This window comes from Xenopus laevis, chromosome 6S (genome assembly GCF_017654675.1).
Source record: "Xenopus laevis strain J_2021 chromosome 6S, Xenopus_laevis_v10.1, whole genome shotgun sequence".
Classification (NCBI taxonomy): domain Eukaryota; kingdom Metazoa; phylum Chordata; class Amphibia; order Anura; family Pipidae; genus Xenopus; species Xenopus laevis.
The window spans coordinates 56,178,927-56,205,269 of record NC_054382.1 but is presented as its reverse complement, the minus strand read 5'-3'; the positions used below and the strand labels follow the sequence as shown (position 1 = coordinate 56,205,269).

General features: G+C 41.0%; 1 protein-coding gene across 1 annotated transcript in view; it reads right to left on the bottom strand.

Moving 5' to 3' along the window:
- The window catches only part of dap.S (death-associated protein S homeolog), a 29,965-nt gene extending 8,015 nt beyond the window's left edge, over nt 1-21,950 (bottom strand). Inside the window, exon 1 of the mRNA NM_001086130.1 lies at nt 21,809-21,950. Within this exon, the coding sequence (NP_001079599.1) occupies nt 21,809-21,863 (55 nt within the window). The 5' untranslated portion in view covers nt 21,864-21,950. The remainder of the gene's footprint in view (nt 1-21,808) is intronic.
- Between the last annotated feature and the right edge of the window lie 4,393 nt (nt 21,951-26,343).

Sequence of the window (26,343 nt, the reverse complement as noted above, 5' to 3'; positions counted from 1 at the left end):
TACTGAGGGGTGAGTCAAGGATGGACCCTGGGGGCGTCCTTTCTTCCTCCATAGTCTGCCTAACACTGTAAATAACATCCCCAGTACCTCCTCCTCTGTGCAAGCCATTTAAATTGGATTGTGACCATTTACTCCTACAAACTTCTGAGCTATTGCAGGAGTATACTGTTAAATCAATGATCCTATATAGGGTGCAAGACTCACTGTGAATTTTTTGCCCACATGTAGTACTTTATAACTGCAGGGCACTGCTATACATGTGATACTCATCCTGTTATTATTACACACCGCTCACCATTGATACTAGGGTCAACAATTATCTGCTACTTGGCACAGGTAATTCACTGACATATCTAAATTGATCTAAACAGATAGTATGGGGAAAAACACACATAAAATGAGAGCTGAAGCACCTGCACATTTGGAGCAATATGCCTGCAGCAACAGCCAAAAAACTGCTGGCCCCATCTCTCCTACACCAAGGGGCAGATTTATCAAGGGTCGAATTTCGTAGTACAAAAATACTTCGAAATTCGACCATCGAATTAAAAAATTTCGAATTCGAATATGTTTTTTCAACAAATTTGGCAATCCTGCCAACAATTTTTAGCGATCGATCGAAGAATTTTTATTCGACCAAAAAAAAAAACGTAGAAAAGTGCTCTGGAAGGTCCCCACAGGCACTTCGGTAGTTTTAATTTGGCAAAGTATGAAGTCGAAGTTTTTTTTAAAGAGACAGTACTTCGATTATTGAATGGTCAAACAATTTTTACTTTGAATCCTTTGAATCGAAGTCGAATGGTCGAATATAGCCTATTCGATGGTTGAAGTACCCAAAAATTTACTTCGAAATTCAAACTTTTTTAAATTTGAACCCTCACTCGAGCTTAGTAAATCTGCCCCCAAGTGTGCCCCCCCCATCCCCAGCTTCTACTGAAAATGAGCTCGTCAAAGAGAGTTCTGCAGTACCAACCTCAGTAGATCTAATGTCAGCTATCCTGCAATTCCAAACCACCTTAACCTCTGCATTTACTACTGAAATCGAGGAACTGAAGGTAGTTCTTTCTGATTAAACAAAACATCCAAAACAGCCGAGAAAGAACTGGCAAGCTAGAGGAAAGGGTTGGAGCGGTGAAGGATTGCACAACACACCTGCCACAAGATATACACCATATTAAACTTCAACTCCAAACCATGACGGACCGCATACATGACTTGGAGAACCGACAGCGCAGGTCAAGTGTCTGAATTCTGGGTCTCCCAGAGCAGTGTGAAGGGACCCAGCCGGAAATATTTGCAGAAAAATGGCTCAAAGTAACTCTGGATGTGTTCTCCCCACAATTTGTGGTTTACTGTGCGCATTGGATAACCACAGGGATAAGACCCCTGCCCCCTAGCGATCCACCGCGGGCATTTATCATTAAACTGCTCAACTACAGAGACAGAGACATTGCACTAAGAGAGGCTATAAAGAAGGGAGACCTGCAATATGCAGGAACTAGGATCTTGCTCTATCCCGATTATTCAACTACAGTACAGAAGAAACGCAACTCCTAAATGGGAATCATACGTAAGCTTAGAGAGCTTGGCCTAGATTATGCAACGCTCTACCCTGCAAAATTGAAAGTGATGGATAGTGGAAAGGCCCATTTCTTTGAATGACCAGAATCGGCATTGGAATGGCTGGAGAGGAGGCCTGGCCCTGGTCGAAGTCCACCAAAAGATTAAGTGTAAAAGCAGCAACTGAACCTGAGCCAAGGATTTTTTTCAATTCTAGCAGAGTTGTCGACCCTCCAAATCTGTATCCTATATGCAGCGGCTGAGTATAAACGGATATCCAGAGACCCCCAATTTTGTCACATCGGTTGTCGGTATGGGGAACTTATCTTCACTGCTCTTAACAGTTGCAGCATGATAACCTGTGATTGGAAAGGACGTACAGAGCAAAAATAGCCTGGAAACCATCCCCCCATAGAACAGGAGCACTGAACCAGGGGCCCGCAGCTTAGTATTGAATCATATTCTGCTTTACACCTTTGAGATGTATGACTGCTTGAGCGGTTTGGAGGAAGTGCTCTGCAAATAGTACAGCATCCCTGTAGACATCCTACGATCTTTGGACAAAACTGCCCTCTTCTTGTTTTATGGTCTTTTACAAATATTTCTCATTTGGCTTTTTGTACTACCCACTCCCCTGTTGGGATTGTTCGATTTTGGGGGAAAATTTATCTCCAGGTTGGGAGGAGGATACCGGGCAGGGGTAAAATATTGGGGGTTATGTTTTATGTTTACTTCTTCTTCTCCTTTTTTCTCTTTGCTCTCTTCTGTGAGGGGAGGTACAATGTTTGCTAAATATTGGTGGATGGGTGGGAATATTTTGCCAACAGCTGGGGGTGCCCCACGAGTACTAGAGTTCTTTCTATTACTGCCTGCTGTGACCACCCTTTGGTGTGTGATTATGACCCCTTGAAACTCCCGTTGCCCAAATGGATCTTATTATACCCTAAAATTGAGAATGGCTACTTAAGGTTTTAAATTAATATCCTGGAATATGTGTGGGATTAATGACAAAATTAAAAGGGCATTGGTATTGGACAGGGCCAAGAAATCGGGGGCAGATATTATACTATTCCAAGAGACTCATCTGGTTGGACAGAGTTTGTGCACTTAAGCGCAATTGGGTCTCGTGGCCTATCATGCAGACTTCTCATCATATTCCAGGGGAGTTGCTATTCTAATTAAAAAAACCACAAAATTTTCATTTTGAGGCACTAATCTCTGTGGCTTCCGCAGCGATGTCTCCTATAGACCTGTGTCTGGGTACAACAGATAAATTACTGTATGTTGACTCCATTCTGACAAGGATGTGTTCTGATCATGCACCACAGTTTTTATCCCTAGGTGAGACCCCTCAAGGTCGAGCGGATAAATGGAAACTACCCCCCAAGTTTATAGCTACTCCTAAAGTGAGTGAGCGATTCCTCCCCCTGCTGACACAATATTGGGAACTAAACCAGGGCACTGCAGAGGGCCATACGGTGTGGGATGCTGGTAAGACCTACATAAGGGGCACATATATCTCCCTGATTAAGTCAACCTGTAGAGAGGGGGAGCAGGCCCTTTCCCTTGCCCAAAACACTCTAGCTAGAGCAGAAGTAGAACGAACACTAAATGAATCTGATGCAACTAAACAGGCTATGCAAACAGCTCAGAGAGATGGTGACTTACTCCTAATAGAGAAATATTCGAAACGTGAGCTCTATGATAAGGGGGACAAGAATGGGAAATTGTTGGCCCTACTGGCCAGGGGGGGGGGGATGTGCCCAGGACTGTGATACAGGTCTGAATGGCCTGATCACAGACCCAGCGCAGGTAACACAACATTTTGAAGAGTATTTTCAGTCTACATATCAATCACCCCCAGACATCTCGCTAGAGGGACTTAAAGGATACTTAAATTCTGTAGATTTTCCAGAAGTTGCCCTAGACCTACAGTAGCTTTGCGGCTAGATCAAAATATCACTCTTGGTGAAATTAGGGAGGCAATAAATGGGTTCCCCACCGGCAAAATACCTGGTCCAGATGGGATCCCGATAGAATGGTATATGAAATATGTTGATTTTCTGGCCCCCAAACTGTTAGACCTTTTCAATGGGATTAATAGAACAAAGGCTTTACCCGACTCTTGCTACGAATCTTATATGACCCAAATCCTTAAGGAAGGCAAACCCCCCCTGATAGCTGCGATTATCACCGGCCCATATCTTTGCTTAACTGTGATGTAAAGATATTTGCCAAGATCTTAGCTAACAGACTTAAACACGTTGTATCTGAACTAATACACCCAGACCAGACAGGCTTTATGCCCTCTAAGGCCACATATATTAATGTGAGACTAACTTGGCGGTCCACCATGATAACGTAGGAAATGGAGTCGTAGTGTCCTTGGACAAGGCAAAGCCCTTTGACACTGTTCTGTGGCAATATCTATGGGAGATATTAACCCGTTATAAACTTGGCCCCAAATTTCCGATGTGGATTCAGACACTCTATGCCCACCCTCGGACCAAAATATTGGTAATTGGGCAGCTGTCTGCAGGCATATCCCTGGGGAAGGGCACTCAACAGGGCTGCCCCTCTCACCACTGCTCTTTGCCTTGGCCATAGAACCCCTGGCCATCAGAGTAAGGGCAAGTGAAGAAATAGATGGCTTCCGAATAGGAAATCTGAAAGTAAATTATATCACTTTACGCTGACGATATGCTGCTGTACTTGGCTAACTCAGCTGGGGCCCTAGAACACCTCCTGACAACTGCCTCTGAATTTGGCCAATACTCAGGCCTAAAAATGAATCTCTCTAAATCAGTTGTTTTTCCCATAGAGCCCCTCCCCCCGGACAGATCCGGACTGAGAATTAAAATGGGCCCTGGCATTTCAGCCCATTAAATACTGACTTTCTATGGCACTTTATAGCAGAACCCACAGATTGCTAGTCCGGGCCTGCCCCTGGACACCCTGAATACTCTACTACAGCTCAAAGTAGTAACATCATTCAGGTACCTGGGCATAGTGATCCACAAGGATCTTAACAATATGAACAATTGAATTTTAATCCAGTGGTGCAGGCATTGAGTAAGAAAGTTTCGGTATGGCAAGACCTTCCCCTTTCTCTTCCGGGTAAAGTTAATATGTTTAAAATGGGAACCTTGGTAATAGTGACCATAAGGTGATATAATTTAATGTCTGATGCAAACAACAAATATACACTGGGGCAACAAAAACTATGAATTTCAGAAAAGCTAATTTTAGTGCCTTGAGGGCTGCCCTTCAGGGCATTATGTTTTAATCTAAAAAAACAGAAATGGTTGTCATTTAAAATGATATTAAATCGTTACTATTCTCAATTTATTCCCTTAAGGAGTAAATGTAGAAGTACTAAGAATCACCCTATGTGACTTAATATGGTAAAAAGTTAATAGAAAAGAAGAGAAAGACATTTAAAAACGACAAGTCTGTTGGGACAGAAAAATGAGTTTAAATGAATAAAACCACTATAATAAATGTTGTAAAACAGCAATCCGGAAGGCAAAGATAGATAATGAGGAGAGCATTGCCGTTGATGCGAAGACTAACCCTAAAAAGTATATTAATAGTAAAAAGATGCAGATTGAGAGTGTTGCTCCTTTATATAATGGTACCAGTATGGTTGTAACAGATACAGAAAAGGCAAATGTGCTAAATCAATTATTTTCTTCAGTGTATACAATAGAGGAGCTCACTTCATAGCTGCACTGTTGGCTCAGCTAAATCTAGTCAGTGGCTGACTCAGGATATGATTCATAAAGCTTTAATAAAAATTAATGTACACCCTTATTCTAAGAGAGTTTAGTTCATTTTTAGACCGGCCCCTATTTCTGATTTTCTCAGATTCGCTTTCATCTGGTATGGTACCTATGGATTGTAGAAAAGCTGATGTCATTGCAATATATAAAAAGGAATTACAATCTTAGCCTGGCAATTATAAACCAGTAAGTTTGACATCTGTGGTGGGCAAATTTGAAGGCTTGTTAAAGGAGAAGGAAACCCCTTGGGCGCAAAACCCCTCCCCCCTCCCCTGTGTTGCCCCCCTCCCTGCATGCGCCGAATGTCACGAAGTGAAATCCGAAAACTTTGTGACATTCGGTGCATGCGCAGTAGATCCGTACAAGTAACTGTTCCTACTGCGCATGCGCCAGAAGACGCCGGTCAAAGCAGGAAGAAGACGCGGTGGGAGAAGATGGCGACTGTGAACTCCGTGGACAGGACCTGCGCAGAGGGGTGAGTAACAAGTTAGGGGCATTTGCCCAGGGGGGCAGGTAGGCCAGGGGGGAGGAGGGAGGGGTTTTGCGCCCAGGGGGTTTCCTTCTCCTTTAAGAGATCACATTCAAAATTTTGTCCTAGTGAATGGCATTATGAGCTGCAATCAGCATGGCTTTAAGATTGCTTCTTATGATGAAGTAAGTAAGATGCTGGACAGTGGGAGAGCAGTACATGTGATCTATTTGGATTTTGCCAAAGCATTTGATACCGTACCTCAAAGATGACTGCTTTATAAACTAAGGTCTGTTGGGCTTAATTATGTCGTTTGCACATGGATAGGAAACTGGCAACAGGATCGGGTACAGAGGGTGGTCGTTAATGGTACATTCTCTACTTGGAGTATCAGTGTTTGCAGATGACACAAAATTTTCCAGCCCAATTAATTCCACTCATGATGCAGCATCCTTGCAGCAGGAGCTTGACAAACTGGCAATCTGGGCAGCTGAATAGCAAATGAGATTCAATGTTGATAAATGTAAAGTCATACACCTGGGATGTAAAAATATGCAAGCCAGTTATAGCCTAAATGGGACTGCACTAGGCAAATCCATAATGGAAAAGGACCTTGAAGTCCTTGTAGATGATAAACTTGTCTTGTCAGCGGCATCAAGGTCTTGAGCTGTATTAAATGGGTATAGATTTAGTATGTCATAATGATTTGGTCTCCAGTGCTCTAATAAGACATTATTGAATTAGAGAGGGTCCAGAAAAGGGCAACTAAGCTGGTAAAAGGTATGGAACATCTTAGCTATGAGGAAAGACTGGCCAAGTTGGGATTGTTCACACTGGAGAGGTGGCACTTAAGGGGGGATATGATAACTATGTATAGATGGATTTTTAGCAAGTGAGGGAATACAGGGTTATGGAGCATCGCTCACAGTTCAAGTTGATCCAGGGACTAGTCCTATTGTCATTTTGGAGTCAGAAAGGAATTTATTCCCCATCTGAGGCAAATTGGAGAGAGGCTTCAAATGGGTTTTTTGCATTCCTCTGGATCAACTAGCAGTTAAGCAGGTTAAAATAGAGTTAAAAAGTTGAACTTGATGGATGTGTGTCTTTTTCCAACCTAACTTACTAAGTTACTATAATGCACAATGGTGTCTCATATGAGACTGTCTGCATTCCCAACTCTTGGGCCACTGGCACAGCACCACACAGCTGCTAAGCCAAAAGCATGATATTATCAACAGAATGGCTTCAAATTTAAGTTTTTGTGCAAAGGTTACATTTTGTAATTACTAACACTGAATTTATCTCCAGTAATAATCATTAAGGGAACTGTGATCATAACATGGTCTACTTTAAGATGAAGAGATTATAAAAGTTCATCTCTGTGATCACCAAACCAGTTGCTTTTTTTGGGGGAGGGCTGGCATAGTGCTGAGAGTTTGGTTATGTGGGTACATTATTTAAAAAGGGATCCCTTTCTCAGCCTGGAAACCATGGACACATTCCTTTTCCATAGTTGGTAGAAAAGCTTCTGTGGGGGTTAATAAGGGAAGATAGGAAGATTTTCTTACCTGAAAAAATCCTTTTCTTTAAGGCCCGTACTGTCAGTGCAAGACGACTGGGGTTAAGTTGCTTCTCCTGGAGGCAGGACAAACTTAATAAACTTTCTCCAAACCCTTTTTGTCCCTCTGGCTCCACCTTCTGATCCAGTTTTAGTCACCAAGCCTGCTGGTGGAGACAGAAGAAACGAACTCCCTTAATGAATGCCGTGCAGCAAAAACCGGCACCCCATCGGAGGGATGCTGCACGGACAGTACAGGCCTATGAGAAAAGGTTTTTTTAGGTAAGAAAATCTTCCTTTGTCAGTCGGCCCTACCTGTCAGTGCAAGATGACTGGGAATGTCCCAGAGCCGTCAAAAAATATGGGTGGGTACTAACAAGAGGCCAGGGCTGTGACGCTGACAATTGTACTAGTTCTGTGAACCATCCTCTGCGTGGCCACCATGGGTCAATGAGAATCGTTGGAACCTGTTCTAGTCTTATCTTGTTCAACAGTCAAGGAATGAGAGGTATGGGTGGAAATACATATGCCAGGTGACATTGTCATGGGCAAGTGAGTGCATCTACCCCTTCCCTTCTGGAGTCCTGTGCTTTCGCAATGAAACAAGGAAGCAGAGTGTTGAACCGTGATGCCATGACATCTACTTCCAGTATGCCCTACCTGTTGGTGATCTGTTGGAAGACTGTCGGTTTTGGACAGTCCCAAATTCTGCCCTTGGTGAGGTTGGTTATTTGAGTCCAACATACGAGACTTTGTCTTGTGGCTGTTGAGAGTTGTATAATTTGAGAAAGGTCTTGATAGTCTTTGTTCCACATTTTCAGGAATTCCCATTGGATTGGTCTGAAGTGGATACGTGCAAAGGGTACTGCTTCTATGCTAGCTGCCATTAGTCCGAGAAGATTGAGGTTGATTGAAAATATTGTAAGCCATTTGTTGTAGTGCAATTGCATTGGGAGATGGTAGAGTTACCGTCCTGTCTTGTGAATTGATGTGCATTCCCAGAAATTCCAGACTCTGTGTTGGTTTGAGTAGACTCTTTTTGTAATTGATCAGCCAACCGTGGTGCTGAAGTGTGTCTATGCATTCTCTTGTGTGTCGAATGACTTCTGCCTCTGTCCGCTACTACTATGAGGTCATCTAGGTAGGCTGTCACTCGAATACCTCTTAACCGAAGAGTCACTAGCAATGCCCCTAGAACTTTGGTGAATACTCTGGGTGCGGACGTTAAGCTGAATGGAAGAGCTCGGAACTGAAAATGTTGTTCTATTGCAAATCGTAAAAAATGCTGGTGAGATTGATGAATGGGTATATGCAGATAAGCATCTTTGATATCGATTTTGGACATGAATATGCCTGGTTTTAGGCTTTTTATGATTGAGGAAAGAGACTCCATTTTGAAACGGTCGTACAGACGGTCTTACAAACTTGTTTAATGTGCGGAGATTGAGAACTGGGCGAAAACCTCCGTCTTTCTTTGGCACCAAGAATAGACTTGAATAGAATCCGTGAAAGCGTAACTCTTTTGGAACTGGTATGATGAAGTTGTTGTTTTGGAGATCTGTTAAGATGCGAGATGAGAGCCCTTTGTTTGGTTGGGTTGGAAGGATTGGGAGACTTTACAAACTGGTTCCTTCTAGATTTTGTGTTGAAGGGAATGGTGTAACAATGTTCTAGAATGTTTAACACCCAAGCGTCTCTTGTTGAGTCTCGCCATTGTCTTGTAAAGTCGCCCGTCTATGAAGGTCTAGTCTAGATCGCCTGCCTTGTGGCAGAAAAGCACCCTTTCCACCTGTGACATCCGATATTATCTGTTTAAGCTCTGGTCCAAACAGTTGTGTTCCATTAAACTTTAGCGATGTAAGTTTGTGTTTGGATGCTGTGTCCCCAAACTATTGTCTTAGCCATAATGCTCTGCGTGCAGATATTGATGCTGCAGAGGATTTGGCGGCGAGTTTTGCTGTTTCTGTAGCCACCTCTCCTAAAAAGGATAGATCTGTCTTTATATTTTCTAGTGCTGCAGTAAATTGTTCGGGGGAGTCTGGGGGTTGTTTTAAAATCTCTTAGCACCAGTATTTTGCAGTCTTTGCTACTGTTGGCGATGCTGCTGCTGGTCTCAAAATGGCTGCTGCATTTTGAAAATCATGTTTCAATGCAGCATCTATTTTTTTGTCCATAGGGTCCTTCAGGGAGCCTGCATCTTCTGCTGGTAAAGTAGTGTTGCGTGCTAGTCTGACTATGGGAGGGTCCACCTTGGACAAACCTTATCCACCTTGGACATAGAAATCTGCTCTTCCTTGATTTCTAGGGTAGCAAAAATATCCTTTAGGATCTTTTTAATTTTGTCTGGTTGCTAGATGGCTCGTTAGAACCAGTAGATTGGCTGTCTGATGAAGAACCCTCATCTGAGTCTATGTCACTTAGTTCCTCTGAGGAGTGATATGAATTAGAATCAGAATCTTGTGCAGGAGAGGGAGAACGCTTCCTCTTTTTTTTGCATGATTCTGGGATGGGTTGGGCAGAAACGTCTTGTTTCACTGAAGATGACAGATCTGTGGCTGGAGGCATAGGATTAGCCTCTACTTGTGCTGCTTGTGAGGACTGTGGGTCCTGGGGAGCATGTACAATTGCTGTAACCATATGCTTGTGGTCAGGCTGATTATCCCTAGTTTTAGGGGGAAGGAGAACAATCTCTATATTTTGTGGGGCCTTTTGTAGCCTTTTTTACTTTGGCCTTGAGCTTTCTAGGCTTGTCCGGAAGGTCTCTCTCTTCTATTAAGGATAGTAATTCCTCATTGGGGTTAGCCATTATGTAGGCTTAGATAGAACTGCCGTAAGGTGTTGTCTTATAAAAAGAAAATTGCTACCTTAATTCCGCTAGTGCGGATTTACATGTCTTGTTTTCCGTTAGAAGGGACCCCTGTCTAGCTGGACACCTGATATGGTAGCGCTGACCTTGTGGTATGAGCAACTGTAATTGCGCTTGAAAGCGTGTACTCAGGTGGAACCAGGTATGACGCAATGCTGCGTTCGCGGGTATTCACTCTATCCGCACGCGGTAGTGAAAGCACCAAAACTCCCTTCCGTTTTTTTGAACCGGGAGTTACGCTGGGGCTCAACCTTGCCGACAGAGTGATCTGCGAGGGAGAACTCGAACAGCGTATATCAGGGTGTGGGGAGCACGATATAGGGCGCTACCTACGTACCTCACCCTGTGATGACAAAGATATGGGATCCAAAAAACGGTGTGAACGGAATGGTACGTTTACACTGCTTAAGTCCTAATATATCAAATAGGAGCACGCACAAGGGGCTCAAATCAGATTTATGCAGATTTCTTCTGGGAGCACACAAGTTATGAAAACCAGGGCTCAACCTTGTTATAATCCGTTGTAGTGTCTTTAATGTTGCTGAAAGGAAAAAAAATAAATTAATAATAAGTTGATTGTAGAGAGAGGAGAATTGCTGCCTCCTAGCAGGACAAACTGAAAAAACTGGATCAGAAGGTGCAGTCAGAGGAACAAAAGGGATTGGAGAAAGTTTATTCAGTTTGTCCTGCTTACAGGAGGAGCAACTTAACCCCAGTCATCTTGCATTGACAGGTAGGGCTGACTGAGAAATACTGGAATGCATTTCAAATTACCATAGTATGGGTTTATGAAGCATGGTTTTATGTGCAATAGATAAATAGACAAATTAATTGCGTTCTAAGGATGTGAGCAGAAGTTTAGACATTGTTGTCAGTATGTATGTACCTGTACGTCAATGGATGTGATCTACTCAGATATTCTTAAGTTTAAAAAAGTATCACACAGATGGTCACACAGATGGTTACTGACTGAAGGAATATTGACATAGGGCATATTTGTACTTAGATTGAGAACTGACTGAAATATCACAAAGATCACAAAGAGTGATGGTAAACGGACAGAATTATCTTAGGGGTCCATCCTTAGTCCTATAATTCATGACTGAGATTTGTATTGCGACTACAGTCTCTGTTTTTGCTACTGAAAAAACACTGTGCAAAACTATATGTTCTGTGTACGATGTTGCTGTTTTTTCAGAAAGATTTGACTAAATTGCAGGACTATGTGGTCATGTGTTGGGGGCAATGTTCCTTCTAAGATGTCAGATTTGAGGGTAGCGCACACAACAAATTGCAGAACGCACAAAGAATTTTGAGTGAAAACACCAAATTATGTATTAATTCTGACCTGAGAACAGTTTTTTTTTTTAAACTGTGCACACAAAATAATATTTGTGCGCACATAGCCGAGAATGAATTCAAAATGAGAATGAGTTCAAATTGGAAGTCCTTTTGAGTTAAAATATTCCTACCTAGACAGCAAAATAAAAAAAAATATATAGCCCAATAAGTAGAGATATAGCAACGGATGAAGCTTGCACTCACAGATCTTAAAATAAATTTTCAAGTGTTTATTGGATCAGTTGTTTTTTGATCCAATAAACACTTGAAAATTTATTTTAAGACCTGTGAGTGCAAGCTTCATCCATTGCTATATATATATATATATATATATATATATATATATATATATATATATATATATATATATATAATATGATTTATGCTTGTTTGAGCTGTGTTGGGTGAACATAAAACAGCGGAGCACTGGCTAATTGTGAATTTCTTGGGGATTTCCATGCATGCCGAATTTATTGCTACTAGGTAACACCTCTGCACTAATTCACATACACTACACCAATTACACTTCACATTTAGCTCTTCCTTTTTCATTTTCTGTTCACATCTATACCCTCACCTGTACTTATGCTTATACTCACACACAAGAGTGCACCTATATATACAACTTTACTTTGCCTTAATTATAGTCTTTTCATTATCAAATTTTTTAAAAAATGGGCGTTGGTTTGGGCAGTCTCCCTTTTAAAAGCCGCATAAGCAGGTGGCGGGGGAGGCTCTAGTTCACAGATTGAAACCAAGCCTCAGGAGATTTTTACTTCAAGTAATGCTGTTAAGCAGAGAGGTATATGACCTTTTATATTTTGATTACAGGTTAAACAAGTTAGAGACCACTGTATGGGGTTTACCTTGACGTGGTATGGTAGCTTATCAACTTTATGATTATAACAAAAAACGCTGTTTTTCTTTTTTAAATACATGCACTTGCATATTCATTGAATTATTTAGACAGGGGATTATTGTACTTAAAGAGGACCTGTCACCTTGAGATATGAGTAATATATATCTTTCCCTCCTTAGTTAAACCCTTTAGTCAACTGTTTTTGTTTATATCTAAAATGGATTAGAAAATATCCTACATGTAAAAAGTGTTTCATAGGTGCTGCCATCTTGAATCAGGACCCCTCTGTTTGGTGTGTGGGCAGAGCCAAACTGCCAAATCTCATGCATGCTTAACCCTTTCCCTGCCAGATGTTTTGCCCTAGATGCGAACATCTACTGCCAGCAGTTTTTAGATGTTTTGCACTCTAAGGGCCTTACCTGGGGTGGTCTTTTAGTTTACCAAGGAAAACAATATATTGTTTTTTTCAGGACAACCTGAACTTTCAAAATATGCAAGAATTTCTACTTCTGTAAACAAATATAGGCTTCTAAGTGTCTAATAAAATAGAAAAAATCATGTTTCATAACGAACAATCACATATACCAGAAACATCATTTATTTTATGTACGGGAACACAGCCGATTTGGAACGGTCTATGTCAGGGGTGTCCAAACTTTTTTTTGCCATGGGCCATATGCGGTAAAATACACAAACAGCCGGGCCACAGACAGATACTCACACACACTTCATAAACTATAACATTGTTTCACACACTGTGTGAATCCCAGCCGCACATTTGTTTGTATGAGACACTAAGATGTAAACATGTTATTTAAGGTGGAAATTCGAACGGAAGCAGCACCATCAATACTTATGCGTCTCAGTGTCTCATATAAACAAATGTGCGGCTGGGATTCACACAGTGTTACTAAGTCCACCTTTATTTCTAAATGTCTTGTTTCTGAAATATGAAAGCCTGGGGACCACTGAACAGTTTGATGGTCCTAAAATGTAGAGCTATCAGTTCTGTAATGGCAGATACTGCAAAATCAACACATTTACCTAGTTTTGTGGGGGGCAAAAATAGAAAAAAGTAAGTTCACCCCAGAAAACCATATATTTATGTATGTATGAAAAACATATATGTATGTATGTTTTGCATATGAGAGAATTTCTGTTTACTCATTTGTAAGAGGGAGAGAGAGAGTGATGGGGCAGTGGGTATATATATATATATATATATATAGAGAGAGAGAGAGAGAGAGGGAGCGAGAGAGAGGACAATGTATATATAGAGAGAGAGAGAAAGAGAAAGATAGGACAGTATATATATATATATATATATATATATATATATATATATATATATAGAGAGAGAGAGAGAGAGAGATAGGACAGTGTGTGTGTATATATATATATATATATAGAGAGAGAGATAGGACAGTGTATATATAGAGAGAGATAGGACAGTGTGTATATATTTATATATATATATATATAGAGAGAGAGAGAGAGGTGGGGGGTTGCAATGAATTCACTGCAGAATCCAGTGGCGTAACTACACCCCTAAGGGCCCTGGTACGGAAATTTAAAACTGGGCCCCCAACCACCCCCCACGTATGGGCTGCATCAGCGCTGCACTGCGTCATAGGCACATTTCTCCCTACTATACCTGCTATCCCACAGTCACAGTCCCTTCCGAAGTGTGGGGCATTTTTCTGCGCCTTTCCTCTAGGTACCCCTATGCTTCAGTTCTTTCAATTCATTACAATTGCTGAATACATGGCTTTATGCATTATTGTGTTTTTGCTCCAAAATTACTAAATGAGCCTGATTGGGAAGCAAAATTCCTGTTTGATGGGGACTGTGCATAGTTATACTTTGTTTTATTATAGCTGGGTAGTGGGTTGATATCCAAATCAGTGGGGTTATAACTAAATATTTAATCTCTGGTGGAGCTACATGTTTATATTCCTATTGGAATAACTCAGGGGCTTTCACAGTAGTTAAATCAGGCTATTTCTTATGCCATTTAATACTTTGTTTGTTTTTTAAATTAAGGGTTATTTTGGCTGACAACAAACTTGGACAAGACTGCAGCTAATTTTGAACACAGACACACAAACTGCTGCAGTTCTAGAGGGCCCCAGTAATAGGAAGTAGGTGCCTAGGGTGATGCTGATGTGTACTTACCATTCTTTCCTCATCTTGCCCTTGCGCAATTTAGCTCCGCCCCTTTTATGTTCCAGCTCCGCCCCTTTTATGTTCAGGCCCCGCCCATTCACGGCGCGGCCCACCCCTTTTATATCATGGCCCCGCCTCTTTTGCGGCGTGACGCGCCCCCGCTGGCCAGCAGAAACGCTGAGCCAGCACAAAGAAAAAACCTGTAAGATAAAAAAAACCTAAAAAAAAATCAGTGGCAGAATCTCCCTTGCAGCAGCAGGAACAAGTGCTGAGTGTCATTGGATCAGCGCGCGCGCACACACGCTATACTTGTGCTCATCCCAGGCAGGGACAGGGTACATAAGTAGAACACTAAGTGGAGTTGTTGAAAAACCCCAATAAGCAACAGTGAAGCGCAAAACTGAAGCTGTAGCGCACCCACTCGTGCCCTGCTGTTACCTCACTCCCACACAGCATGCCCCCGGGAGCTTAGAATGCTGGGAAACGTAGTTCTGAAGGGGGGAGAGAGAGACCGGTGCGCAGATTCACATAAGTTCTCTGTACTTTACCCAGTCACTTCTGGATATGCGCACATTCACGAACTTAACTTCCGATGGAGGAGCTTCCGTACTCACACCCCTGCTGTGCAGTGACAGTACAACCTCCCATACCTTTTCCCATGAAGCTTTGCGTGCCGACTTTGACAAAGTCGGGTCTGCTGAAGTCTCGCGCGCATTTCTACTGTGTCTAAACTCCTACATTACTTAACTTAATGAAGAAAATAATTAAGGTATATCATTCCAATTATCTGTTTCATAACTAATCCACTACATGTGAAAAAGTGACAGGTTTCCTTTAAATATGTTTTTATATGGCCTTAGGAGTGCACCCACAACCCCCCTTTTTTGCACTTTAAACCACAACCATGTTTCCAAAAGACCATGTCTACATTAAATGCACACAAAAAAAACCAATGCTTGGTGCTTGACTGCAGGGATGTCACTCATATGTGAAAAAAGTTAAGTCCTATTGAGACTTACCCTTAAATCCATATGCCTCCTCCTCCTCCAGTACCCCCAGCATATGATTAAACACATTGGGGGCTCCTAGAAATAATTTTCAAATGCTAACAAACCCCCAGAACAAATACCTGGCTTGTGTTCCACAGGCAGAGCAGGGCACACACAGGCAGAGTATGGCACACACAAGGAGCACAGGGAAGGCAGAGTATGGCACACACAGAGTATTGCACACCCAGGGAGCATAGGGCAGGCAGTTTGTCACACCCAGTGAGCATAGGGCAGGCAGAGTATGGCACACACAGGGAGCATAGAGCAGGCAAAGTAGAGCATACACATGGAGCATAGAACAGGCAAAGTAGGGCACACACATGGATCATAGGGCAGGCAGAGTATGGCACACATAGTGTGCAAAGAGCGGGCAAATTATGGCACACACAGGGAGCATAGGCCTGGCAGAACCGAGCAGGACACAGGGCAACCCATCAGGACCACTCTAAGATGTACTACATACAGTAACACAATGCTTTAGCATTTTAAATAAGGTGTGAACAGGTGAATAATGTGGGCAGTTTCAGTCTGGGTCTCAGGTATGAACAGTACAGGGCTGAAAGTTGTCAAAAGAGTTGTCAAAAGTGTGAACAATGCAGGGGGGATTACATGTCTGAATAATACAGTGGATTACAGTGTGCATTTGAGGTTTAAACAATGCAGGGGCCAGTTAATCTCTGTAGTGATACCTTTTAAATTTTACACATGGCAAGCAGACACAGCAGGCAGACTTTCAAGTGGAGGGCCACACAAGGGGGGGCCGCAGGCCACATGCAGGGTGGCAGGCCACCAGTTGGACAGCCCTGCTCTACGTCATACAAAAGGTGAACTACCCCTTTAAAAGAGTTTCTGAGCAAAAAGTAAGTGAATAAGGGTCCACCACAGTCCACCTTAGTTGCAAATAATGCACTATGTTGCTGGAAGCTCAATGAATGAAATGCTCCTATAGCTTCTGGGGTAAGTGACTACAATTCTACATATTACATATGCACATTATTGTTACAGTTTAGATTTTTAAAACTCATTAAATGAGTGGCCTTGATGTGGCACATGATCTTAAATATTTTGGCCAAAATTAGATTTTTTTTTGTACCTTTCGTTTCAAATATCTGTAAAAAAAGCCTAAAAACGGATTTAGTTCTGCCCCTTACCCTTATTTCTGATCCACAGATTAATCTGCCCTAACTGTTTTCATGTCGTTTCCAGGCAGAGGAATCAGCTATCACCCCTCTCCCTTCTCATTACCACCATTGCCCACCTGCTCCCCCTCCCTTCTCAGCACTGGCATTGCCCACCCGCTCTGCCTCCCTTTTCAGCACCGACAATTGCCCACCCGCTCCGCCTCCCTTCTCAGCACCGACATTGCCCACTCACTCCTCCTCCCATCTTGTTACCGGCATTGGCTGTCCGCCCCCTCTCCCTTCTTTTAACTGACATTGCCCACCAGCTCCGCCTCCCTTCTCAGCACCAGCATTGCCTGCCTGCTCCCTTCTTGTCACCAGCATTGTTCATCCGCTCACCATCCCTTCTTCACCGGCACAGCCTGCACACTCAATCTCCCTCCCTTCTCATAACCGTTATTGCCCGCCACCCTCCTCTTCCTTCTTGTCACTTGCAGGCTGGCAATGTTGGTTATGAGATTTCTTGCTTTCTCTCACTGGCATCTGCTTTCTGCACAAAATTATTACAGTCTAATTAGAGATCAGCAGTTTTATTAATACAACTCCCTGCATCTGGTATTATTATAAATGATTTACACTTTCTGCTCATTAGAATGTATTAATATCTAATTACACAACGGTTATCTGTTTTTTCATTTTTCCTGGAACTCCCGGCACCTAATTAATATTATATGTAAAGAAACTGTTTATCATTTAGAATTTTAATAGGTGCCTGGAGTTGCAGAAAAAACAAAAACACTGATAATGTTCGGTAAGTTTTAGATTAATTAATAGAACAAATAAATAAAGCATTATGATAATTTATGGTATATGTCCCCTTTAAGGCAGTGTGCTTGGAACAGCCACACAGGCCAGAGGTTGGGAGGGGGTTCCCTGCTATTGCAGAGTTCAGCCTATCAGTTACGGCTATGACCACTTCCTGTGAGAGAATGAAGGGACACTTCCACTCCTCATTTCAGTCTAATCTCTGAAGAGGAAGGTTCTCATTGCAGCTCTGATATAACAACAGTTTTAGGAGGTAAATGCTTTCAAAAAGTTTTTTTTCTGCATCATTACATATTTTAAAGAAGGATGAATAATATAGCTAAAGATTAATATTATATAATAAAATGTCTCCTTTAAATGGACTCAGAGCAATTTCACGTGGAGTAAGTTTGGGCCCTTTACTACCCAGTGCCAATCCCATATCCTGCTATGGCAATCACCTGAGACCTAACATTAAAGTTCTTTCATTGCATGCCATGGCACAATATAAGGTTGCGTGCTATTGATCTAAAATAATAAATAAATATTGACACGTCTGCCTTTGTCACCAACCTTTAATTTATTTAATGGCAGGCGGTAGGCCTGAATAATACAAAGCCACAAGCAGACAGACCTCTGTGCAAAATAACTCAATGCTTTGAGTGCACCAGTCACAGCTCTTGCCATTAAATTACATAAGGAAAGGTAACAGACAAGCAGGGGTGTAAGCAACAATAGCATTCAAACCACCCTATGTGTAGTTGCCATTGGCTTTGGTGCCCCAGAAGCAATTTGGTATTTGCCTAAATTGATCATAAAAATTACAGATACAGGGATATGCAAAACCTATATTCTCCTACCACATACTTCACAACATGTGAAAAATGCAAAGAGGGACAAAAAGATCTGCAGGCATTTGTGACCACACCTCTTAATTACCATGTCCATTTTACAAAATTTGACAGGTTATGAAAGTTTGAACACATTTCTGGGAGTTTTAGGGCGATATTTTATGCATTATTACAGTTTTGTTAATGAAGGTGAATTGCCCTTTAAACTGTGAGTCACAGTTCTTCCAAAAGACTTGCTTCTCTTAAATACTAACATTTGCATCATTTATTTGTATCAATGCTGTTCTTAAATTGTTACAAATGTATCAGAGTGCAGGATTCTGGGCTCTCTGCCAAAAGCCTCTTATTAAATTAAGTTTTAGAAACACCACATAGAATCCCAAACCAAACGTATCCCAAGTTCAACAACCTCAGGCTCTCTTCCGCCTCCAGCACAGTTCCAAATTCAAATGAAGGTCGTGGTGTCCCTTAGAAAAGGGGAGATGGGTGAAAAAACATAAATAGTGTAGCGTTCCTGGTATGGTATCACACCCAGTGTTGTTGATGTACAGACAATCAGTGTTAGAATAGATATTTGCACCTTTTATAAACCGTGAATGGTGCTCTTAATAAGCATCAAATTGCCACTGATTGACCAAAAAGGGATAGTAATACTTTTAATACCCACACTTCAGTTCATGTGAAACTATGGTGGTATATTATACTCACAAACATCAGAAAAAACAATTGCACATCAAGAGTTAAAACCGTTAGCAGCCAGCTTCCGATATGCCTTCCTCCAAGTGGACTTTAATAAATAGTAGTAAAATTGCACTCACAAATTTTCTTCCGTGCATTCACATTTAAGAACAAAGTTAAACTTTTTCCCTAAAGTTAACTTTGTTCTTAAATGCGAATGCACAGAGAAAAATTTGTAAGTGCAATTTTAATATATATTAAATTATAAAAACGATTCCGCACATTTCTCTTTATTGTCCACCAAGGAAGATGGAATATCGGAAGCTGGCTGCCAACAGTTTTAACTCTTGATGTGCAATTGTTTTTTCTGATGTTTGTGAGTATAATATACCAACAGAGTTTCACATGAACTGAAGTGTGGCTATTAACTAGGGATGCACCGAATCCAGGATTCGGTTCGGGATTCGGCCTTTTTCAGCAGGATTCGGATTCGGCCGAATCCTTCTGCCCAGCCGAACCGAATCCGAATCCTAATTTGCATATGCAAATTAGGGGCGGGAGGGAAATTGAATGACTTTTTGTCAGAAAACAAGGAAGTAAAAAATGTTTTCCCCTTACCACACCTAATTTGCATATGCAAATTAGGGTTCGGATTCGGTTCGGTATTCGGCCGAATCTTTCACGAAGGATTCGGGGGTTCGGCCGAATCCAAAAAAGTGGATTCGGTGCATCCCTACTATTAAAGTATTATTACTAATATTTTTTCAAATCACTGCCAATTTGATGCTTATTAAGAGAACTATTCACGGTTTATAAAAGTGGAAGTATCTATTCTAACACCATTCTCTGTACATCAACAACACTGGGTGTTTGATCATACCAGGAACGCTACACTATTTGTGTTTTTTCTGTTTTTTTTCCCAGCTCCCCTTTTCTAAGGGACACCATGACCTGCATTTGGATTTGGATTCTCCAAAAACAAATAGCAGCTTTCATCTGGCAGCCATTTTCTGACACATCAGGTTTCAGGTAAGTAAATATATTCTCTAAAATTTGGCACCCGAAGTGTGAAACGACTTTCCTTCTCCTTTAAATAATGTTGAATTTTTTTTTTTAGTAGACTTAGGGCTATTCCACACGGGGAGATAGCCACGCGTTTGCGGTCGCGGCGACAAAGCGCCGCGCCAGTCGCCGCGACCGGCGCAGGCGACAGTTTTGTATGGGCGCCTATGTAAAAACGCCTGTGCTAACCACACGAGGCGATGCGCTTTTCAACAGTCGCCTAAAAATGCCTCGCCAGGCTTTTTCAGGCGACTGTTGAAAAGCGCATTGCCTCGTGTGGTTAGCACAGGCGTTTTTACATAGGCGCCCATACAAAACTGTCGCCTGCGCCGGTCGCGGCGACTGGCGCGGCGCTTTGTCGCCGCGACCGCAAACGCGTGGCTATCTCCCCGTGTGGAACTAGCCCTTAAAGTATGGAGATCCAAATTACATAAAGATCTCTTATCCTGAATACCACAGAACCAGAGCATTCTGGATAACAGGTCCCATATCTCTACAAGAACAGTGTGGAATGTGGATGTTTAACACCCAGGGGTCGGAATGCAACTTATTGCTCACAAGCCACTGGCTGGGGATCACTGATCTAAATAGTGGTGATTGTGCATTTGAGGCCTGCAAAGTAAATAGACCACATACTAATACTTTAATGCACATGCATGTGAATTTTTCTGTGATAAGTGCTTACTAATTCGCAGCAATTTTATTATTTATTCTTTCTTAGGGCAAGAGCACCCATGACAATGTCACCAACATTACATCTCCTCCGGCACTTCATAGGGAAACACACACAAAAATACATCCGACCAAAAGTATCTTTGGACATTTTGTCTCCTGTGCTGGAAGATATTAAGGGTTGAGGCAGACGGGTTCGGGGAGATTTAGTCGTCTGGCGACTAATCACCTCTTCTGTGGGGTGACAATCTCCCTGAACTGCCTTCCGTCTGCTTGAATGAAAAAATATACTGTATTGACTGATTGGAAGGAGGTGTTGGAATGCAAACAAAAATTGAGCAGTATTTATTCTCCATTTAAAAAGAAGATGCTCAAAATAACTATAAACCATTACTTTTTGTCCATTTTATTTACATTCCCCTTTAGTTGATAAATCCCACTATATTTTACACAGAACATAAAACTGAAACAAGATACAGTATTAGGAATTGAAGAAGCATAACAATGTCTTCTTTCTAGAATAGTTTTGAAAATGGCTTCAAACCATTAGGGTAGGGTTGCCAACTTGGACTTTCTACTCTTATATTTAACTATGAATAGCAGTAATAGCTGGACTGGTGAAGTAACAGTCTGCTTGCAAAAAGTTTAATACGTCAAATTGATACTATTATCACCGAGCTTTCTTTACTTGGGTGGCATGTGTTTTGTCTGGACACATACTGTTTGAGGAGTCAATAAAACCACCATTCTGCAAGGTTGCACGGCCCCTGTGCTGATCCATCTTGCACCCAGTGAAGAATTCCTTGCGTGCATTCTGCTACAGTTAAATCAAAGCTAACAGGGTTTTGCAAATCCACTTCCCTTCTAATCTGTGCAGTATATGGCATTGATAAAATACGCCTCTCTGGCCCGAGCACCTTCTCCCTCCTCCCAGTCCTGCCATATAGTAAACAAAGCAAATTAAATATACCAGCAGGAAGGTGACCGGCTTTGATGTCCATTTTCTCTTTGGGAGGAGAAGACATGTTTTCTTTCTGTTTAAAGTTGTCAGTTGTCAGCAACCCTCCAGAAACTCTGTATAAACAGTAAACAGCAACGTGCTTCTTTACAGCTTAGTCACACATCAGCAGTTGATTCAATCTCCGCCCCGTTTCCCTTTTTACTCTGCCTTCTCCTCCTCCTCCTTTTCTCAGAGAAGCACAACCTTTGGAAAAAAAAAGCTAATACAGAACTACAATCCCCACAATTCCCGAAGTCGATAAGTTATTGGGCTGGAGATGGGAATTGTAGTTTCCGCAACAAATGCAGGTTCCCATACACTGCTCTTGTCAACGTGGCTTTCAAAGGCAGTATTTTTTTTTCTTTAAACATCACTTTATTGAGAAATTACACTCACGTAGGGCTTTATTTCAGAAAGGTACGCTGCAATACTGTCTAAGTAACACTAAGTAACAGCGTTAAACAATACAGTGGCTGTTATAGTTATTTTTTGTAGTAAAATTTGGACTTGATTTGGATTTTTTTACAACTTTAAATCATTTAACTATTTCATTCTTTGTGTAAACTTGTGAATTAACGGCTTGCATCAAATAATGTCTGTCTCTGAAGGCATATTTATAAATGTATGTAAAAGCCTAAAATCATGCACACATTTTACTCTACTCCTGTACTATATACCATTTTCAGTCATTTAAACACAGATTAAAAAAATTAAATCAAAACGTGCTGGAAAAAAACATTAGAAATAGCATTCATAGTTTGTAGAAACCCCATTGGTGTTTTAAAGTCCAAATAAAAAAGTAGTTTATCTCAGACCTGCTGAGTTCATGTAGACTTCAGTGGCAGATGTGTTGTTTACAATTGGAAGATGACCAGATCTGCACTGGGTTTCATTCAATAAATCAGTTATATGGCTTCTTTAACACCTCTTTTGAATCAGTCACTCTCTCTGGTCATCAGTCACTCTATCTGGACTTGGCCGTCTTCAAATCTTAAATTTAAAATCTTAATTTTTCAGGATTCATTGAGGTCTGGCATGGTGCAGAGAGACTGGCGAATTGCTAATGCGGTGCCACAATTGAAAAGATATCCTGTTCTCAGCCTCAAAACAATAGGCCAGATAGTCTGATGTCTGTAGGAAAGCTTTTTGAAGGGTTAATAAAGGATAAGATACTGGACTTCATAGCAAATCATAATACTATGAGTTTGTGCCAGCATGGTTTTATGCGTATGCGTAATAGATCTTGCCAGACTAACTTAAATTTCTTTTTATGAGAAGGTTAGCATGGACCTCAATTCTAGCATGGCAGTGGATGTCATTTACTTAGACTTTGCTAAAGCATTTGATACAGTGCTACACAGAAGGATACTGGTTCAGTTAAGGAATGTTGGCCTGGAATATATCAGTGGTGATAAATTGGACCAGTGTTGTTAGTGGCGTACCACAGGGCTCTGTACTAGGTCCTTTGCTTTTCAACTTGTTTATTAATGACCCGGAGGTGGGCATTGAAAGTACTGTCTCTACTAAATTGTTCAGAAGTATAGGTTCCATGCAGGATGCTGCCACTTTGCAGAGTGAAAACTAGGCAGCAAACTGGAAAATGAGGTTCAATATTGATGAATGCAAGGTTATGCACTTTGGCAAAAATTATGTAAGTTCAAGTTATACACTAAATGGCAGTGTGTTGGGAGTTTCCTTAAATGAGAAGGATCTACGGGTTTTTGTAGATAACACATTGTCTAATTCTCAGCACTGTCATTCTGTGGCTACTAAGGCAAATAATGTTATGTCTTGCACTAAAAAGGGCATTAACTCAAGGGATGAAAACATAATTATGCCTCTTTATATATGTGATGGTATGAAGGGATGGGTGTATGGATGCTGGGTTTTCATTTTGAGGGGTTGAACTTGATGGACTTTGTCTTTTTTCAACCCGATTTAATTATGTAACTATGTAATCTTCTAGCAAGTAGATACCGAAAAAGCTAGATGGGCCCTGATCACTCTGGGTAACCTACTGATTAATCAGTTTGAACTAAACCACATACCAAAGTGGTTAGATTCACAATTTTCACAAATTATACATAGTGCGCCACAACTTACTAAAGTGAAAGGTACAGCAATTATTCTGGCAAATAGCCTAGAATTCAAAATGGAGAGTTCAGAAATAGACATGTTAGGCACTTATACTTTTGTTAAAGTATAAGTGCTTCTATATATCTACCAAACAATGAACAAAGCCCTACTGGGGAACACATATATAATAAACTTTTGCTGTTTACCGAAGGCACATTACTAATAGGAGGAGACTTGAATACGCTCTTGTACCCTAAACTCGATTGTTCATCGGGTAAATCCTCCATTTCATATAAGCAAATTAAGAAACGTAAATCATATTTACATTCTCTACAACTAGTGGATACCTGGAGGACTCTTAATCCAACAGTCAAGGACTATACTCACTTCTTTCATAGCCAACACACTCACAATCGGATTGATTATATATTTTAATGCATAACTATATAGATAACATCAAACATGTGGACATAGGACCAATTACGTGGTCGGACCACGCACCAGTTCTGGTAAATCTTTCCCCCTTTATAAACACCAAACAATTCTCATGGAAATTAAATGGGAGCTTGCTAAAAAAAAAAAAACAGAAATGTTGAAAACTTTGACTACAAGCACTACAGAATTTTTTAAACAAAATACCAATACTGCAACCAATGCCATTATTGGGAGGCCTATAAATGTTTTATAAGTGGTGTGTTAATACAACAAGCTGCAAGAGTAAAAAGAGATAAAATTCAAAAGAAAAAAAGAGTTAATACAGAAAATTCAACAAATAGATACAGCACATAAAGCCTTCTGAATTGACACAAATGCGATTAGAGCTTAAATCTTTAAAGTGGACCAGTCACCCAGACAGAAAAATCTGTATAATAAAAGTCCTTTTCAAATTAAACAAGAAATCCAATTTCTATTTTTTATTAAAGCATTCATAGCTGTTGTAAGCTCATTGAAAAATCTGATTGTCAATCAAATACTGTCTGCCACTCCTCTATGCCATGGGCATAGAAGTGGGGCAGACAATTACTTTCACTTTTCATTCAGCACTTCCTAGATGTCACTGCTCTCTAAATATTCCTCCGTTTTCTTTACCATTTAAATCTGTAGCCAGGGCATTGGGATGGACATTGGGTCCCCCATTCTGGTGCACAAACAAGATTCTGAGATGATGCAAGACTTGCCTTAATAACAGTGTGCACAAAATGGCTGCTGCCTGCTTGCTATAATTTTGAAATCCCAGACTGAAGGAAACAAGATTCAAATAATTTATATAGTGCAATTAAAATTGCATTTTGCTTGACTAATGTGATAAAATAGGATTTTTTTTGGGTGACGGGTCCCCTTTAATAGAAGCAGAAACCGACAGAGCAGCATTTATGCTACGTAAACTCTATTACGATCACGGTAACAAATGTGGCCTTATCCTGGCTAGAGCACTGAAAGCCAAAGAACATAAGAGTCATATATTCCAATTGAAGGATTCAAAAGGACATATACACAATTCACATAAAGGCATACTCAAGTTGTGGTAGATTTTTGCACGAGATTATACAAGATACCCAATGCTTCCAATATACCTAAACAACCTAACGATGATTTGACGGGAAGACAATATATGGAATACACAGAATCTTCCAATATGAGGAAAGGAGATTTAGAATGGCTCCAAGCTCTAGAGAATGATATTACAGCTGCAGAACTGGAATTAGCTATTAAAGATACCCCATCAGGTAAATGCCCAGGACCTGACGAATTTTCCATGATATGTTAATTTAATGCAATTCAAAAAGTTGACTCCTCGTTTCTGGCATCACTAGAAGCACATATTAGTCTCATACTCAAAAAAGGGAAAGACCCAGCCTCTCCTACCAGCTACAGACCAATTTTGTTAATAAATAATGAGATTAAAGTCATGGGCAAAATAATTGCAACACGCCTTAAACCAGGACTGGCCCAAATCATACATCTGGATCAAGCGGGCTTGATCCAGAAGCAAGGGACAATCTAAACAAGCAGCAATATTGCAGCAATAGCCAATAGGGACTGTATTCCTCTCTTTTTCCTGTCCACAGATTACTGAAAAGGCTTTCGACAGGGTCAGATGGGAATTTATGTTTCATTGTCTCCGGTACACATGCATAGGGCCTAATGCTATGAATTGGATCACATCCCTTTAACAGCCAAGATTAAAATAAATAATACTCTCTCAGAAGCCATATCTCTTCATAATGGTACCAGACTGGACTGCCCCTTATCCCCCTTCTGTTTATATTGACTATAGAACCCCTTTTATGCAAAATATGAACCAACCCTAACATTCGACTTTGATTTGAAGTAAAAATCGTTCGAATATTCGATCATTCGTCAATCGAAGTACTGTCTCTGTTAAAAAACTTTTACTTCAACACTTCGCCAAATTAAACCTGCCAAAT